The sequence below is a fragment of the Hyperoodon ampullatus genome (genome assembly GCF_949752795.1).
Source record: "Hyperoodon ampullatus genome assembly, chromosome: 8".
Classification (NCBI taxonomy): Eukaryota; Metazoa; Chordata; class Mammalia; order Artiodactyla; family Ziphiidae; genus Hyperoodon; species Hyperoodon ampullatus.
Genome location: NC_136921.1, coordinates 89,724,398 through 89,742,192, shown reverse-complemented (window position 1 = coordinate 89,742,192; position 17,795 = coordinate 89,724,398). Strand labels below are relative to the sequence as shown.

General features: G+C 33.4%; 1 protein-coding gene across 3 annotated transcripts in view; it reads left to right on the top strand.

Annotated features, from left to right (window-relative positions):
- Positions 1-16,967, top strand: part of ATF2 (activating transcription factor 2) — a gene marked incomplete at its 5' end in the record, with an annotated part of 67,185 nt that extends 50,218 nt beyond the window's left edge. For 2 of the 3 annotated variants that reach the window (XM_079710167.1, XM_079710169.1), the window contains 3 exons: positions 1,729-1,935; positions 12,165-12,270; positions 16,710-16,967. In XM_079710167.1, coding sequence (XP_079566293.1) covers positions 1,729-1,935; positions 12,165-12,270; positions 16,710-16,936 — 540 coding nt within the window. In that variant the 3' untranslated portion in view covers positions 16,937-16,967. Of the gene's footprint in view, positions 1-1,728; positions 1,936-12,164; positions 12,271-14,786; positions 14,823-16,709 lie in introns of all 3 variants that reach the window. The other variant, XM_079710168.1, reaches the window with a different exon arrangement.
- Between the last annotated feature and the right edge of the window lie 828 nt (positions 16,968-17,795).

Below are 17,795 nucleotides of genomic sequence, written 5' to 3'. Positions count from 1 at the left end.
TTTTTTTTTAATGAAGTGGAATGAATGAATCACTGGAAGGAGAGAGAGAAGGAGGAATATGTGCTTCTAAGTAGCCTCAAGTCCTTGTTAGGGGTAATGATATACAAATATAACTCTGTAATAGTTTCTGCTTACAATACTTGTGATTAGCCTTTGCTATAGTAACCAAGTTGTCAATTAAAAACAAAAAACAAAAACTGTTCTCTCCTATTCAGTAAAATTTTAAAACCTGCTATTATCAGTAAGTTGAGGATAAAGAAAAGAATATATTTCAAAGTTACCATTCTTAAAGCCAGCCATAGAAAGATTTTTCTAAAAGATTAAATTGCAATTATGTAGGTAAAAGAATGATTTAATACTTGATCTTAATTACAATTAAAATACAGTATAAATGAAATAACCCTCACAATATTTAATGCTAGTTACTTGGAAAAGGAATGATAACTTTGATTTTTTGGAGTTTGTAGAGTGAGAACTAATTCAGGTTATTTCCCTGCAGAACTTATCTTAAGTTTTTAAGATTTTTGCTTATTGTATAGATTAAGAGAAGATAGAAGTTTTTGTTCACATCATTTTAAAATACCATTAAGCAGAGGTTTTTCAGGCTGCTTCTTTGGATCATGTGTCTGTGGCCACAAAGTGCTGTTTCTTTTGCACTATTTCTAAGAGTTCATATACTGTCTCCTGTATTTAAGTGTTGTGTGGCACAATTTTGGGATTTGTGAGAAGCTTGAAGATGTTATTCTGTAGTCCTAAACACTGGACTGCATCACTAGTGACTGAAGATTCCTGTCTCTGGCTGATCTGGCAGGGCAGGGGGACCAATTAAAATGAAAATCTAGACTCTGGGATTCTACCCACCAGGAAAATGAGCATTAATAATTATATGAACCTGACCCTTAGAAAAAGACTGACCCCAAATGTCAAAAACTGAAGAAGAGCTGAATACACTAAAATATGTATGTACTTTCAACTCCTTAATTTTAGAGAAACCAATTTTTTAAGAAAATTTACAGATTTAATGCTATTTTTTATTTCAAAAATAGCATAGGGGCCTCCCTGGTGGCGCAGTGGTTCAGAGTCCGCCTGCCGATGCAGGGGATACGGGTTCGTGCCCCGGTCTGGGGGGATCCCATATGCCGCGGAGCGGCTGGGCCCGTGGGCCATGGCTGCTGAGCCTGCGCGTCCGGGGCCTGTGCTCCGCAACGGGAGAGGCCACAACGGTGAGAGGCCCGCGTACCACAAAAAAAAAAAAAAAAAAAAAAAATAGCATAGAAAACATGGTTTCTCATAATGAATTTAAATAGGAAGTTATTTTTATTTTAGTACCTTAATAATTATCAAAGGATTGAATAATACCACAATGTTTGCTTAAAAGTACACTTGGAAAAATACAAGATGGAAAACTACAAGATCTGTACATGATCATTTGTATTGCATTTTTAATTTCTTTGTATTATTTCTATAAAAATGAAAATACTATACAAACTTTAAAGAATACATTCACTGTGATAGTTAATTAGTGAGAATCTTGTTTTAGCAATGCTCATTTATTTCAAGGAATTTGTTAAACCACAGGGTGATTTTCACATTGCTCCCCAATATTGATGTATACAATGAGACTTAGAAAATAAAATTAGTGGCTCTCACCTTTGCCACCCTTTACTGCCTGTGTTAATTTAATCACTAGGTACAAATATAAAAAACTTTCATTTGTGTCTATTATAGGCTTCTCCAGCTCACACAACTCCACAGACCCAAAATACAACTGGTCGTCGAAGAAGAGCGGCTAATGAAGATCCTGATGAAAAAAGAAGGAAGTTTCTGGAAAGAAATAGAGCAGCAGCTTCAAGATGCAGACAAAAAAGAAAAGTCTGGGTTCAATCTTTAGAAAAGAAAGCAGAAGACTTGAGTTCATTAAATGGTCAACTGCAGGTATGGTGCATATATGTAAATTGTTTTTATTTTTAATAATTATGAACACACATTTTCCCTATTTTTTCCTAGTTAGCCATACAGACATTTTAGGACACAATATTGGGTGTGTATGGAATCTATAGTAAAGTGCAGTTTTATAAACCTATTTGAATACCGAGATGAAGTAATATAAAACTTTCAACACTGATACAGTGAAGAAATTTTTAAATATAAGTGTTTACTTATATAGTACAAAAGTACCTAAATTATCTGGCTTAAACTTTATAAAGTTGTGAAATAGAGTTCAAACAAAGAATCTCAAAATGTAAGATATTACTGGTATTTTACTTATTTGTTGGTTTATATCACAACTATAAAGTTGCTGCAATTTGTAGTTTGTTTTTAGTTCTTTTGTTCTTTGAATTATAAATTTTGTTTTGTTTTGTTTGTTTTATTTAAAGTGAATATAGTGCTCGTGAAAGGTACCAGATTGACAGCTTTGGAAACTGAAGGACTCTAATTATCCACAGAACAGGTACAATATGGCCAGTGGCAGTAAACATCATTTCATACTGCCCTGCCAGTGTGCCTCAGATACATTTCTTAGGAACCTTATGGGGTATAAAGTTTTAAGGCTCCTTCCTGTTCAGTCTTTGGTAAGATTTGCAATGATGGTATTGGGCAGCACTAAGTCTGTTTCCTTCCTTCTGTTTTTTCTTCCTTTTTTATTGTTGTTGTTAGTGTTGTGAATATTCTCAAGTAAAAACTTCTAAAATACCAACTGATGAGCATCAACTAGAAAACTGATGTTAATGAATTGTAGTTGTTATTGGTCAACCTTCTGAGCTATCCATTCCTAGTTAAAAATGAATCTTCTGTGTAATCAGAATTGATGATGAGACCTGCTCTCTTCTTATATCTTTAAAAATGTCACCAATATGAGTGTCTTGTTAAATGCTTAGGAAGAAGCTTTTTAGCACCAGGCATAGCATTTAATCTAATGTAAATTTTATAACAAAATTTTTTCATACGTGAGGCTGACATCTTTTAAACTCTATGTTGGGGGCTTCCCTGGTGGTGCAGTGGTTGAGAACCTGCCTGCTAATGCAGGGGACACGGGTTCGAGCCCTGGTCTGGGAGGATCCCACATGCCGCAGAGCAACTAGGCCCGTGAGCCACAAGTACTGAGCCTGCGCGTCTGGAGCCTGTGCTCCCCAAAAAGAGAGGCCACAATAGTGAGAGGCCTGCGCACCGCGATGAAGAGTAGCCCCCGCTTGCCACAACTAGAGAAAGCCCTCGCACAGAAACGAAGACCCAACACAGCAAAAATAAATTAATTAATAAAAAATTTTAAAAAAATACTTGTATACTAGGATATGTTAAGAAATAATATATTATCTGACAAATGAATTCTTATTCAAGAACTATTTTCGTAATGTTTAAGAAAAAAACTTGAATTTTTTCTTCTTAAAGTGAAACAGATTATAGATACCAGTTTATTTATATACTATAAATATGTCTATTATTTACCAGATTTCTGTTAGAATATTAACTATCATCATTTAAATTTTTAAATGTTCATATTACATTAACAAAGTGATTTAGGAGGACCTATTTTTTTCTTTTCTGTTCTTAACAAAATCATTCTTCTGAATGACTCAGCTATTTTACAGTTATATGATATTAAAGATATCTTTGTTAGCCTCACTTATCTTATCCCTAGAATAGGATAATAATACTTGCTGGTCCTACTGCTGTGGGTTGTTACATACATCAGTTGAATGAGAATGTTTGCAGATATTTTTAAATATATTAATTTTAATAGGATTAATTTATCAATATTTTTCTTTGTAATTTGGCTTATTGTGCCTTTTTAAGAAGTAAAAATGTTTGAAAACTATAAAGTGGTATATAAGTATATGGTATTATTTTCATGGTATTGGACTTTATTTAGGTTGGGCCAGTTTTCTGTTTTGACCCAAGGCATAGCAGTGTTAACAGCTTTTAATGAGACATTGCTATTTCTTTAATTATACTGCAGCACTGGTCACCATTATGAATAGCAGCAGTGCTTTATTATTTCAGAAAACCTTGGAAAATTCAGCATTCAAAATAAATGTAAAATTTACTTCATTGATCTCTTGCTTTTTCTACCATCCAAACTGATTAAAATATCATTATTGTAAATTGTGTTACATTTTTATATTTCCTAATTTGGGTAGAAATTTCTTGATTAGAGGAATAAAGGCAAGATTTATCACCTAGGTAAAAGTTACCTAACACTTTAGTTTTGAAGCAAGTGTGAAACTTTTACTTTTTTTTTTTTTTAAAGACTTTATTTATTTATTTATTTGGTTGTGTCGGGTCTTAGTTGTGGTATGTGGGATCTTCGTTGCGGTATGCGGGGTCTTTCCTTGCGGCACACGGGCTTTTCTAGTCGTGGCATGTGGGCTCCAGAGCGTGCAGGCTCAGTAGTTGCAGCACACGGGCTCTCTAGTTGTGGCGTGCAGGCTCTAGAGCTTAGTTGCCCCGTGGCATGTGGGATTTTAGTTACCTGAACAGGGATTGAACCTGCATCCCCTGCACTGGAAGGCGGATTCTTAACCACTGGACCACCAGGGAAGTCCCAAAACTTTTAAATGGAAGTCAAATTCAAGAAGTCACTAAGTTAAACTCTGCAGTTGAACATAAACTCTACAGTTGAACATAACTTTAGTTAATGCCTCAAATTACAAACAGAACCAGTAAAGTCAGTATACTTCTTAAATTGAGGTATAGTTGATGTATAATATACACTTATATAAGTTTTGGTGTACACATCGTGATTCATAATTGTTAAAGGTTATACTCCATTTACACTAATATAAAATATTGGCTAAATTCCTTGTGCTGTACAATATATCCTTGTAGCTTATTTATTTTATATATAGTCGTTTTTACCTCTCAATCCCCTACCCCTATCTCGCCCCTCCCCTCTTCTCTCTCCCCACTGGTAAGCTCTGTTTTTCTCAATATCTGTTTCTTTTTTGTTATATTTACTAGTTTTGTTCTTTAGATTCCAGATATAGGTGATATCGTACAGTATTGGTCTTTCTCTCATTTATGTCACTAAGCATAAAAATCAGTATTGAGTGATGATGGCATCATGGTTAGATAAGAAAGTGTTCTTAGTTTTAGAGATGCATACCAAAATATGAAGATAGGTGAAATGATGTGTTATCAGGGATTTTTTTAAAAAATACTTTTGCAAAAAAGAAAGAGAATAAGGTCCTTCTGCATGTATTAACTTGGAAAAATGTCTGTAATATATTATTATGGGCAAAAAGAAAGTTGCTGGAAACCAACCATCCAGTGTCCATCAATAGATAAATTGTGGCATATACATCCAATGGAATATTTTTCAGCCATAAAAAGGAGTGAAAGTACATGCTACAATGTGGATGAACCTCAAAACATTATGCTTAAGTGAAAGAAGCCACACACAGTGTCATGAATTATATGACTCCATTTATATGAAATATCTAGAACAAATGAATCCATAGAGACAAAATGCAAATGTAGTTTCCAGGGACTGGTGGGGAGGAGGAAATAGGCAGAAACTGGTTAATGGATAAGGGGTTTTACTTTGAATGGACAGATAGGGGGTGGTGGTAACCCAACATTGCAGATGTACTGAACGCTACTGAACTGCTCACTTTAAAATGGTTAATTCTATATTATGGAAATTTCACCTCAATAAATTAAAGTTGCATACTAAAATGTGTAACATAATTCTTTTTCATTAATGAAAGGTTTATAGTTAGATGGATAAATGTGTAGGTGTGGAAGTCAGTATAGAAATGATTCTTTAAATAGAAGTAAAATTTTAAGAATGACATGTACCAGCTTGTAACAGTGATGAAGAGGGGGTTGGAAAGCATGGATGGTTTGGGAAGAAAGGGTTCCTCAATTATGACTTTATTGTTTCAAGTGGATATATGATGTTTTGGTTGTTTTTTAGTTATTTGTCATATAAAATAAAAACAGTTCTTAAAGAGTAAGTGACACATTCTAGTTTTCAGAGTATGAAGAGTTAATGTGCTTATAATAGATTCTGGAGAAAAATTTCATTCGGTCTGCCAACAGCAAAACCGTTAACTGTGAAGAACAGAATGACTTGTAAAGAAAATTGAATGTCAAAGAAATAATTAAACTCTATGTAAAAACATTCATCAATTCTACATTTCCTTAATAATCCTTCACGTGACATACAGGCTTAGCTGTAGTGTAGTGGGCAGTAATGACCCATGGTTGCTTATATATTATATATAATAAAAGGTTTAATGAGTGTTGAGGTGTGACTCTTCATATTTTTACCAAATATATATTAGGTTTCAAAGAAAATACTAATTATTCAACCTTGTTGCCCCACTCACTGAATTTAATTATATTTTAGCTTTCTAGAGTCATTGCTTTAAAAGAGCAATTTTACCAAATTGTGTTAGATACATTTATGGTCATATAGACCAAGAGTTGGATACTGTTGGTTATAAACTATTATATTTTTAAAGGTAATATATGATTTTTGTCTTTTACTTGAAATGGTTTTAACCTCGTTATGTCTTTGTCTTTCAGCTATACTCATCGTGGGGGTTAGTTTTCAGTTTAGAATTTCAGCGTTTCCTTTATGAACAAAAGGCTGACTCTTCTCTTTACTAATAGGAGCTCCTTAACAATCTGTGGATAAAACCTGGAGAGTTTGTTGTGGATTTTGCTTTTAAAACCTAGGTATTGCAAAATGTGTGTGGAGTGGAAGCTCAGTAAATTAATGGAAGCATTCTTTGATAGCAGGATATGTGAGGAGTTTTCACTCATAAGATAATAATATGGAAAAGGTTTTGCTTATTGGTCCATTGACTTAAGGGGAATGGGATCAAATCTTTTATTCCTGGTACCTAAATGATATTTTACTTTAGTATTTATCACCTGAAATAGAAAGGAATGGCAGCAGTTGGGAGATGGTATACAATATCTGTTTAATTCCTGAAAAAAAATAGAACTGTTTTCCTTTTCCCCCCTGAGTTTTTCACTATATTCTAGAGGGGGAAAGGATAATAGTGATGCCACCTCTACCTCATGCATTTTATTCTGAGTACTTCTTTTTACTAGCCTTTACTAAAATCTTCCCAAGACTTTACTTCCCCATCTGTCAAACTCATAGAATAAGTACTATTTTGAAGATCAAATGAGAGAGGTAATAGAAAAGTATGTTGTAACTACACTGTGAAAATGCTAATTATTTATTATTCATTCTGTCATTAAGCATCTATTGTGTGCAGGGCATGTTATTAGACACGGGATAGAACTGTGAAAAAAGACATTGTCCTTAACACTTGCAAAATTTGTGGTCTGGCAGAGAAGACGGATGTGAAACAAGTAATTAAAGTATGAGAATAGGAAAAGAGTCATTCCCATTCATTCTGCAGAATATTTGCAAAATATTAGGAACCCTGTCATCTTTTTTTCTATTGTTGAAGATAAAAATTAAAGAACTATTTTGTTTTCAAGTATAAGGTTTTGCATCCATGACAACCCTTAAAACTTGTGGTGGGAAGTTAAGATACTTAATCATTGATTTTTGTGAAGACTGGCTTATCTTTAGCAATGAGAAATTCCCCAAAGAAGAAACTATCCAATATTATTTCTTTAATTTGGGGGGTAGTAGCTGAACTAGAAAGTCAAAGATCATGAATTTATGGAGTACATGGTCATCAATCTGTGGTCAGATATCAGTGAAAATTTTTGACTGATTAATCAATTGGCTATCCTGTCATTATTTCATCAGGCTGATCTGCTTCAGACAGACTGTTTAAAAAAATATATTATTTGTTCATCAGTATGTAATTAACCTTTGAATAGATACAAATAGAGGAGAGCAATGGTATAGACAGTGCCAAAATAATTACATTTTCTTTTAGACCATAATAGTAATTTTCTTCAGCATCTACTTTATCTTACCAAATACACTTTACTTTGACAAAAATATCAGTAATTGCTCACATTTGAATGGGACTTTAATGTTTTCCAAATGTTTCCATGTCTCTTATTTCACTTCATCTTCAGAATGATCCAGGAAGACAGTTAACATATTCTGCAAATATACTAAATAACAAACTAACCAGAAAGGCTTTGGAGGCTAAATCCAATTATAATCCAATTTAAAATAATCCTCAGATAGTAGAGGTATAAATATTTCTTTTTTCATTTAATATTAAATCTGTTTATGGCTTAACATGTATCCCCTCCAGATTCACTTTGGCTTAAGCAAACTGGTTTTATATATTTATATAAATACAAATATATATAGATAGATAGACAGATAGATAGATAGATAGATGGATGGATGGATGGATGGATGAATGGATGGATGTGGTCTGTTATGGCTTTCTTTTTTTTTTCATTCTGAGGTCTCTCCATAGGATCTTCAGGACTCTTCTCATTATATGTATGGAGGCTTTTGTCTCTGATTCTACCTGTCTTCCGATATTTCTTTGTCAAAACATTTCAGAGTTAAAGTCATGATTTATGCAACTACCTTATCTAAATATTGTCTATCTTTATGTTTAAGTCCTTTCCTTTATACATATGGGTATGAGACTATAATTCTTGAATGTTTGGATTATTTTGTTGAATTTTCCTACATTTTATCAAACGATTTTAAAAATGCTGGCCGGGCTTTGGCAAACTCTTATAATTCTGCCTAATGTAAAGGTTATATACCATAATGAGCCTCCTATTTTCAACCTCTGCTTGACCTGATCTTGACCACAAGCTTATGCTCACACTTAGGGCTCTACAGCTCAACTAAATCCACTTCCTTCAAGGTTTGGCCTTCTCTTATTCCTAATCAGAACTCCACCTGTGTGCTTTGCAGTATTTCTCACAGTCCCAATTCTTTGCTAGCAACCATGTCCCATTTGCTGCTTTCAGTCTAGTGCTTGATACCAGTTTTTAAAGAAATTGAATATTAGGATACAATAATAATACAAACTATTGATTTAATTTAACCTTTCAATCAAAAATCACTTGAGCTTCAGGATTACCATTAGGAAAATCTCTTACCATTGTAAAACATTTTAGATCAGGATGATGTAAAAAATTAGACTAAATTTGTATTGAGCATAGCTTGAGTTTGTTGGGGGGGGTTTCTTACAATTTCTGTCATTTAAAAGGTGTAGGGGGAAAATTGGGTTATTTGAATTTTGGATGAAGAATAGCATATTTGTGTACTGTTATCACTTAGGTATATATGTTATAATGTTCAAACGGTTTTATTTTTAATTTCCTCCTCTCTTCCAGTTTTTTTCTTTCCCCAAGTTGTTTGCTCTGTTAAGTGTGACTCCAGTTAAATTCAGTTAACACAAATACAAGTAAGTTGTTGTAACAGGAATCAAATACCTTACCTCTGAAGTCCTTAATGTTCATTACCCATTGTTAGCTAGTGGCATCTTTAGTTTCTTCACTTGTCAATGGACCAGGTAGTCTAATTAGATGAACAACCAAAACACCACCAACTGTTAAGTTTGAATATAGAAACTGATATTCCATCCATCAGTTTCAAACCTGTCATTTAAAGAGAGATTTTGAATGTATATATTTAATTTTGAGTGCATAGGAATATTGTTTTATTGGTTAATCCCCAGAATTATTTAAATTAACTATTTTGTATCAGATTATCAACTTGTAACTGCTCAGGAATTTTATCTAATACAGCATTTTGTTTCATAATATGGTTTATAATGAATGTCCTTATAGAGTATTTAGTTGAGAAGGCATTTGTGATTTTTAAAATTCTGTAATTGAGGTGATGCTATTAAACACGCCAATTTTCATTTTCAGACTGAGAAAATTAACAGTGTGACTACGTTGGTGAGGTTGTTGGCAACAAATAATGAAATTAGGACCCCTGACCAGTTTTATATTATTTAAGCTATTTCATTTCACCTTCTTTGGTGTTTTTTACCCCCTGGAAATAGATTTTAGAGAAGACCATGGTAATTCTGTGTACTCAGTCTATGCCAAGCTGTGGGCTATGCTCTGGGGATACAAAAAGCAAGATAATCCCTGCCCTTGAGAAACCTCAATCTGGCAGAGGTGGCAAATAAGTAAACTAAAAATTACAATCCAGTGTGATAAGTACTATGTAAATACACACATACAAACACACATACATACATACATACATGTATATACGGCTGTGGGAGCACAGAAATTGACACCTAACTTTTCCTATGCATATTTATATTGTACTGAGTTGACGCTTAAAGATGAGTGAAATAATTAGCAAGGCAAAAAGGTTTTCTAGATGGAAGCAACAGTATATATTTAGTTAGCATTATGAAATTTCTATTTTTATAGGTCAAAATGATTAAATATTGATTATTTAATAGGTTCAAACTAATGAGAAGGGTGGTCACAGTTACCAGATTATAAAAGATTGTGTATTCTTGACTAAAAATACATATCCAGCCCTATTTCATATTATAAAAATTAACGAGAGAAACTTGTAGACGTGAGTCTCAAAATCAAGCTGACACATCAGAGAGAGAAACTTTTTTTTGGACAATATATGTTGGATTATTCATAATATGGGTTCCCATAAATAGTGTCATTAATAAAGAGCTATAATTAGCGATATTGACACTAATGACGACTTCAGTATTCCATAGAAATTAGTTTTCTAAATAACAGCTTGTTTTTTAAAGCAAACTTTTAACCTTTTCTTTTTGTACTTTAATCACTATACACCCATTTTTGTCTCAAATACAATATTCTAAACATAATTTAACCTTTTTATGAATGGTTCAGAGTTCTTGTAAGCATCAAGAACAAGCATTTGTTCTGTGCTTTAATACAGGGTAACGGTTTATTGTTATTGGGGTGTGAGGAACTATTTGACCTGACAGACTTGCCTTTGGATTGCTTAACTTTTATTCTTTTGATTTGTATGTTTCTGTCATTGATCACTTAAGGAGGCATAATGAGTCTAATCTACTAAAGTATTTTACCTTCAGCTTTATGGTTAAGAGACTGAGGGATGGAAAAAGAAGTGCTTGAGCTTTTATGTACACCTTTTTTTTGCTGTATTTCTTCATTTAGTTTTGGGTTCATGGATAAAATGTGAATGGTTAATGTAAGTCCAAATAAGTAGAGGTATTTGTAAGTTAAGATTTCTTAATGTTACCAATTTATTAAATTCATATTATTTCTAACTCTTGAGTATTGGTAATTATCACTAATTTATGTGTTAATATTTGGGGGTGACCCAAAGGAATTAATTGGACTCTCTCAATTTGGAACTTTTACATAGAATCTGTCAGATTAATGCATCCAAAACAGACTAAACTGCTCATTCTGTAATAAGGCGTAGGACAGATCACCACTGATTTATCAGATTTAACTTTAGATGTGTACAAATGGCCTAGGTCAACGGCAATTAAGCCATTTCAACATTACATCTGCTGTCACTGGTTCTGTGTCCAACACAATGCCTTGTGATGCATTTTATGTATCCATGATTCTTTGGTTATTTGTGTTTTCCCCTATGGAGCTTTTCCTAGTTTCTAGAAAACTGCTTAATTTAGTTTCCAGGACAAAATTTTTACTTCCAAGTGAATAGAGTCAGTGAAATTTTATCCTGACTCCCCTGATACTTCTAATTGTTCAAATAATCAAAAAGAGCATGTGGGCTTCCCTGGTGGCGCAGTGGTTGAGAGTCCACCTGCCGATGCAGGGGACACAGGTTCATGCCCCGGTCTGGGAAGATCCCACATGCTGCAGAGCGGCTGGGCCCGTGAGCCATGGCTGCTGAGCCTGTGCTCCGCAACGGGAGAGGCCGCAACAGTGAGGGGCCCGCGTAATGCAAAAAAAAAAAAAAAAAAAAAAAAAGAGCAGGTAAAAAATACCTTTGATAGGTAACCTGTAGTATATAAGCAGTCACAAGGCAAATGATAATGTAAAAAATAACTTTGAAATATGCTATCTAGTTGTGGTGTTATTTAAATTTTTATGTAAGTTGCAGGTTCTATATAAATACTAAAATATAAAAGCTAATGTGTAATGATTAAACATTTAAGCAGCATATTTTGTTTATTCCTTGGTGTTCTTTTAAAGATGTCCGATTTTCATATCTTAATCTTCACTTGTTTTAAACAGTAAAAAATGTTTAGTCTGATGCTGGTAAGGTACATAAGTTGTTTCTTCCCCAGAGTGAAGTCACCCTGCTGAGAAATGAAGTGGCACAGCTGAAACAGCTTCTTCTGGCTCATAAAGATTGCCCTGTAACCGCCATGCAGAAGAAATCTGGCTATCATAGTGAGTAATGTTCCATTACCTATAGCCTTAGGCTACATCAGTGAAATACTGCCAGAGTGAACCAAGCTACCATTAAAAAAGTGGAGACTGCAGTTCTGATATTTAATGTTAAATATCAGAAGTTCTGCAAGTTTATTATAGAATGGGGGATATACTTCTTAGAATCTAGAGTTTTTTAATTTTCCTACTTCTAGCTTTTTTCTAGAGATTACTATAAATTAAATGGGTTGGTTAATAATTTAAAGTATAGTGTAAGTACTGATGATATTTTGTTTATAGTCTCAGAGTAATACTTTTCTTGGACTGACATAGTGAAACACTACTTCTTTTCTAGCCTCCGTTTAGTAATTTTTTTTGTCTTCACTTAATCTGTAGCAGATCCTATTGTTAGGTATGAGATCCTATTGTTCTTTCTTAGATATCAGCATTGTGCAATTTTATTTTTCTGAATCTTTAGATTGAGTCTTCTAGTTAGTCATAAAAATGCTAAAATAGAACAGTATTTAGATTATCTGCTTTTAAGTTTCCTTTTAAATATTTACCTTCAAAATGAGATTCTTCTGTTTTCAGCATTTTAGAAGTTAATTGTGCTTTTCCTTCTTGTAATGTCCTTTTTTGATAAGGTGCACAATGTTGGAACCAGCTGTTACTCTTGAATAAATGGCCAATTCTGTCCATCGTACACAAATTTGTAACAAATAACAGAGCTGGGAATGCATTAAGCAACATTCATAATATATAACCCACAGCTTTCATTTTTTATGATTTAGTGATATTTCAGGATATTTGTAAATGTAAAAATTGTTTCAACCATATGTATCCACTTCGTTTTAATTTGCCAGTGTCAGTAATTCAAAAGAAAGAAACATTTTGTATTGGATGCAAACAGTTCCTCAGGTGCTCACGATAAAACTTAATGGCCACCATCTTTACTTGTAGTCATTGTAAGCAGTTTCATCAGAATGGGCAATATTTTTTAATTTAAAAGATTCAGTAGATTTAGCAACTCTCTGTTGCCATATATATTTAGAACATTGATTTTTGTCAGTTTTGAGCAAATAAATCTCAGTCCTTTGATATCTAGTCATTTTGACAGGATTGTGAAACACATTGTGGAGTAAATTGGAACCATATAGAAATATGTTTGGGGTTTGTATTAACAATGATTGCTGCAGGGATGAGGCCATTATGGCTCCCATCGGACTTAACATAATTTCCTTTAGAAGTTACTGAGTTCAGCATTATGCATACATGATTTTCTTAACAAGACAGCTCTCTTGAATTTTGATAGTTCAGAAAGAAATATACAAGTGATTCTATAAAATTAGAAGGAAAATTAACTCTTAAATTGCATTCAGTTCAAAATTATCTTCAATTTTTTAATCTTAGTTAATTTATTGGATAACCCCAAGAGTTTTATCCCTGTTATCCAGGCAGTATATGCTCAGCAAATGCAAGCCAATTTTTTATTTTAAGCAATTAAGATATTTTTAAGTGTATATATATATATATATGGTTTTATATGCTATATCCTCAAACTGAAAATCTAGATTAATAAGTTTTTAGTGAAGGTATACGAGGTTGTGAAAATGTAAGAAATGAATAAGACATTTTTGGGTTTGGGAACAGTTCCTATCTTTTATCCTGTCCAGTTATCTAGATAATCAAATTGACTGAGGTAAGTGTAGTTCTTGCATAAAATTAGTTCTCTTCAGCTCTTGGGAGATAATTGGATTTTGTAGAAATTTCAAAATTTTTATTTTCAAATTTGAAGTCTTTGGGAAAAATCTGACTTCTCTGTTGTTTAATAGTCAAGGTAAATATAAAGATTGTTTAAGTAAATGTTTAAATCTTGGAGAAAATGTGGAGAAATTCACAAATACCTAACACTATTCATCCATCACATTGTAGCACATAGCAGTTGCTAATAGTGGTGAGCTATAATGCTAGTTTACTCAAAACATTGTATATAGAAAACTAAGGTTTAGTAGAAGTTAAGGAATATTACAATATCTTGCTGGTAAAGGTGACAGTTATAAAGTCACACATTCATAGGGTCTCTTTTTTAACACTAGGAAGTCCCACATCCTAGGAAACCCCTCAGTCATGGGAAAACCGTGACAGTTGTTGATCTTAAGGGTCAAGTAGTATATAAAATGAGAATGAAAATATGAAAACATTTTTAATGTTTGGGTTCCTTGAAGAGTAGAACCTAAGAGTAATCTTATTGCCATTAATTCATATTCTGTAGATCTCTGGGCATAATTAACATTGTATTATAGTTGTTGCTGTAATCCTAAGTGGGAAGAAAAGCTTATTGGGCCCTAAATTGTGAGCTTATATTTTCATTAATGAAAATATGTAGAAACATGGGTGGAACTTCAGAGAGAGTGAATTGTCAAACAGCTGGTTTCTTTTAAGTAGGGCCAAAAATGGCTCTGTGAGTGCAGTAAGATCTCTTGTATCTTTCTAGAGCTTGTGATTATATTAGTAACTTTTCTCCCCTTACCATCTAGAACTGGACATAGGTGCAGCTGTATCACACTATAAAGATATTTTGCACATAAAATTTATAATTACATAATTTATAAGTGAGTACTTGCTTCTTTGTACAGCCTGAAGATTTGTTTTACCAAATTCTGAAAGCCTGGAGGTAGATAAGCACTTGTCCCTTACAACTTACTGTTTCATTTTGAGTCATAGCCTCCACAATATATTTACATTTCCTTATACCACTCATCACAGAGCAGCCTCTTTATTTCTGAAAGCTGTTATATCCCTAGAACATAACATTGAGAGAAAGGACATTTTGTTGTCATGTTGAATAGTGGTGAAATAGAGGGCTTTTTACTGTTCTCTCTAGTTAAACTGTCATTTGGCAGTGTTTTCTGTGAATGCGTAACAATTGTATTGGCTATATAACTGAACTGTAAATACTTTATAACATTCATTATTGCTTGATCAGAACAGTATCCTTTCTGCTTTATATAATTTTAAAAAGGATTACTGATTGTGCTTTTTTTTTTTAACTGCATCTTGAGATCAGATTTTTATCCAGTGGTGTAGTTTTGCATTTAAAGCAGATTTATAGAGAGGGTGAGATTCTATCACATTAAAATTCTGTAAGAGGTACTATAGTTCAGAAAACCCTCAAAATGAAGAATTTTATTTGAACTAAAGTTGTACTTGCCAGATTCCTCCCCCGCTGTCTTCTACATTACAAATCATGGGGTAAGTCCTACTTCGTGGGGTCCACAGTCTTTTAATAATTGACTTTCAGAATGAGCACCTGGCCATCAGTAAGCAGGCCAGTATGTATTGTCAGATTTGATAGAAAGCCAGCTTATTATCACTCTAAACAATAAAAATTATTTTAGAGTGTTCAGAAAGAAACAAAGCTAAACAGTACTGTTTAGGGATATATACCTATTTGGTAGAACTTCAAAGAAAAAACAAGGGAATGGTAAAAGAAATACGTATCAGAATGGTGATTGCCTTTGGTGAAGAGAGGAGCCTCCAAGAAGCACGAGTGTTACTAGCAATTTTCTCTTTAACTTGGGGGCTGGGTTCACAGGCGTTCATGCTATCATTGTGTCTCATAACTTGCATACACTATAATTATTGGTGTGTGTTGTACTTATCAGATTTTTCACTAAATGAAATTATTGGATTCTCTTCCATTAAAATAAGAAAGTTGAAGATTTGTTGTTAAAGCCTAAAAAATGGTAGATATATTTTCATAAATATTTAGAATGCCCTTTCCTGAATATCTTTTCAATTACAGTATCTTGAGTTTTATATGCATTTTATTTGAATCTCAATTAATTCATGCAACTATAACAGCTGGTGGCATTTAGATTCTAAATATTGCTTATTCTCATGTGTATGCATCATTAGAATCAGGTGTTACAATCATCCATTGCTGCCTTAGACGGAAAGTCAGCCAGAATAAAAATAGTTCTGCAGAGGGAATTATTTGAAGATATAATTTGTATGTTAGAATTCATTTTGTTTATGCATATGGTTATAAATTTTTTAATCTTTTAATAAGAATGGCATGTAGGCAAACAGACTGGTTTTGTTAAATGTGTTGCTGGGGTAAGTGTTTGATTATATCTATAAGAGACCTATCTCCCAAATTCCTACCCAATTTTCTTTCTTAACACTATTTAGCAAATAATTCTGCGGCTCTCTTTTATGTGGCACTGGGCATTGAGGTGTCTCCATGTGCATGCTTGTGCCTTGTTTAGTCTGTTACAGGCAAAATTGCCTACTTCATGACTTCTAGCCACCTTTCAATTACTCAATTCCAGTCATACCAACTTCTCTAAACTGATTTTGTAAAATGCCATCTAACTTTTTATTCTGTGCATTGACTCAACCTGATAAATTCTTACAACTGTTTTAAGAAACTGAGTAGTTTCCTTTTTTCCACTCAGCTGCTGATAAAGATGATAGTTCAGAAGACCTGTCAGTGCCGAGTAGTCCACATACTGAAGCTATACAGCATAGTTCTGTCAGCACATCCAATGGAGTCAGTTCAACTTCCAAGGCAGAAGCTGTAGCCACTTCAGTCCTCACGCAGATGGCGGACCAGAGTACAGAGCCTGCGCTTTCACAGATTGTCATGGCTCCTTCCTCCCAGTCACAGCCCTCAGGAAGTTGATTAAAAACCTCAGTGCAGCAGTTTTAGATACTCATTAGTGACTTCAAAGGGAAATCAAGGAAAGACCAATTTCCATTTATGCGAAGTCTGTGGTTGTAAATTTTTTTTTTTACTTGAAATTAAATTGGGCTCTAAAGTTGGTGTAGCAGCAGTTGATGATCAGACTGAACAACAACAATTTTTAGTCTCTGGAAAAAGACTGATTTTGCTTTTTTTATAAATATTGTTAGATTTATTCATTTTTCTGTGCTCAATGTGTAAATTGTATTATAATTCATTGTGGTTTATTTCACTTTTAATTTTGTGGTGTTTTAATAAATGGGGGTGTTACTGAATCTCTCTTCCCACTTCCATTTCTTTTGACCACCTCTTAACCCTCAACTGGGATGGTAGTATTGTTATATCATTTATACCAAAGTTCTGCATAGTCCCTATTGACTTTGTAGTGTTAACAAGGTCATAAAGCACTAGCAAGAGAAATATAGAAATTTGCTTTTAATCTTTTTGCCTTTTATTTTGCACATTATGCAAAAGGAAGAACATTATCAAACACTTTTTAAGTGAGTGAAACATGGTAAAAGACATACAGTGCTTTTATGCACACTTAAACTAAATGAAGATCAGTAACAGTGCGTTTTCTTTTTTTTTTAAGATTTTAAGTAGGCATGAATTTTGGAATCCTTTATCATTTCAAAAATGACTATTTTTAAGGCTTAAATTCAGTATTTTAAACCCTGTTTTGAGACTAACAAAATATGAAATTATATAATGTACAATACAGGGTTATCAGATATCTAATAATTTTTTGAAATTCGTTTTTGGTTTTGTTTTGTTTTGTTTTGCAGATTTCAGGTTTCAA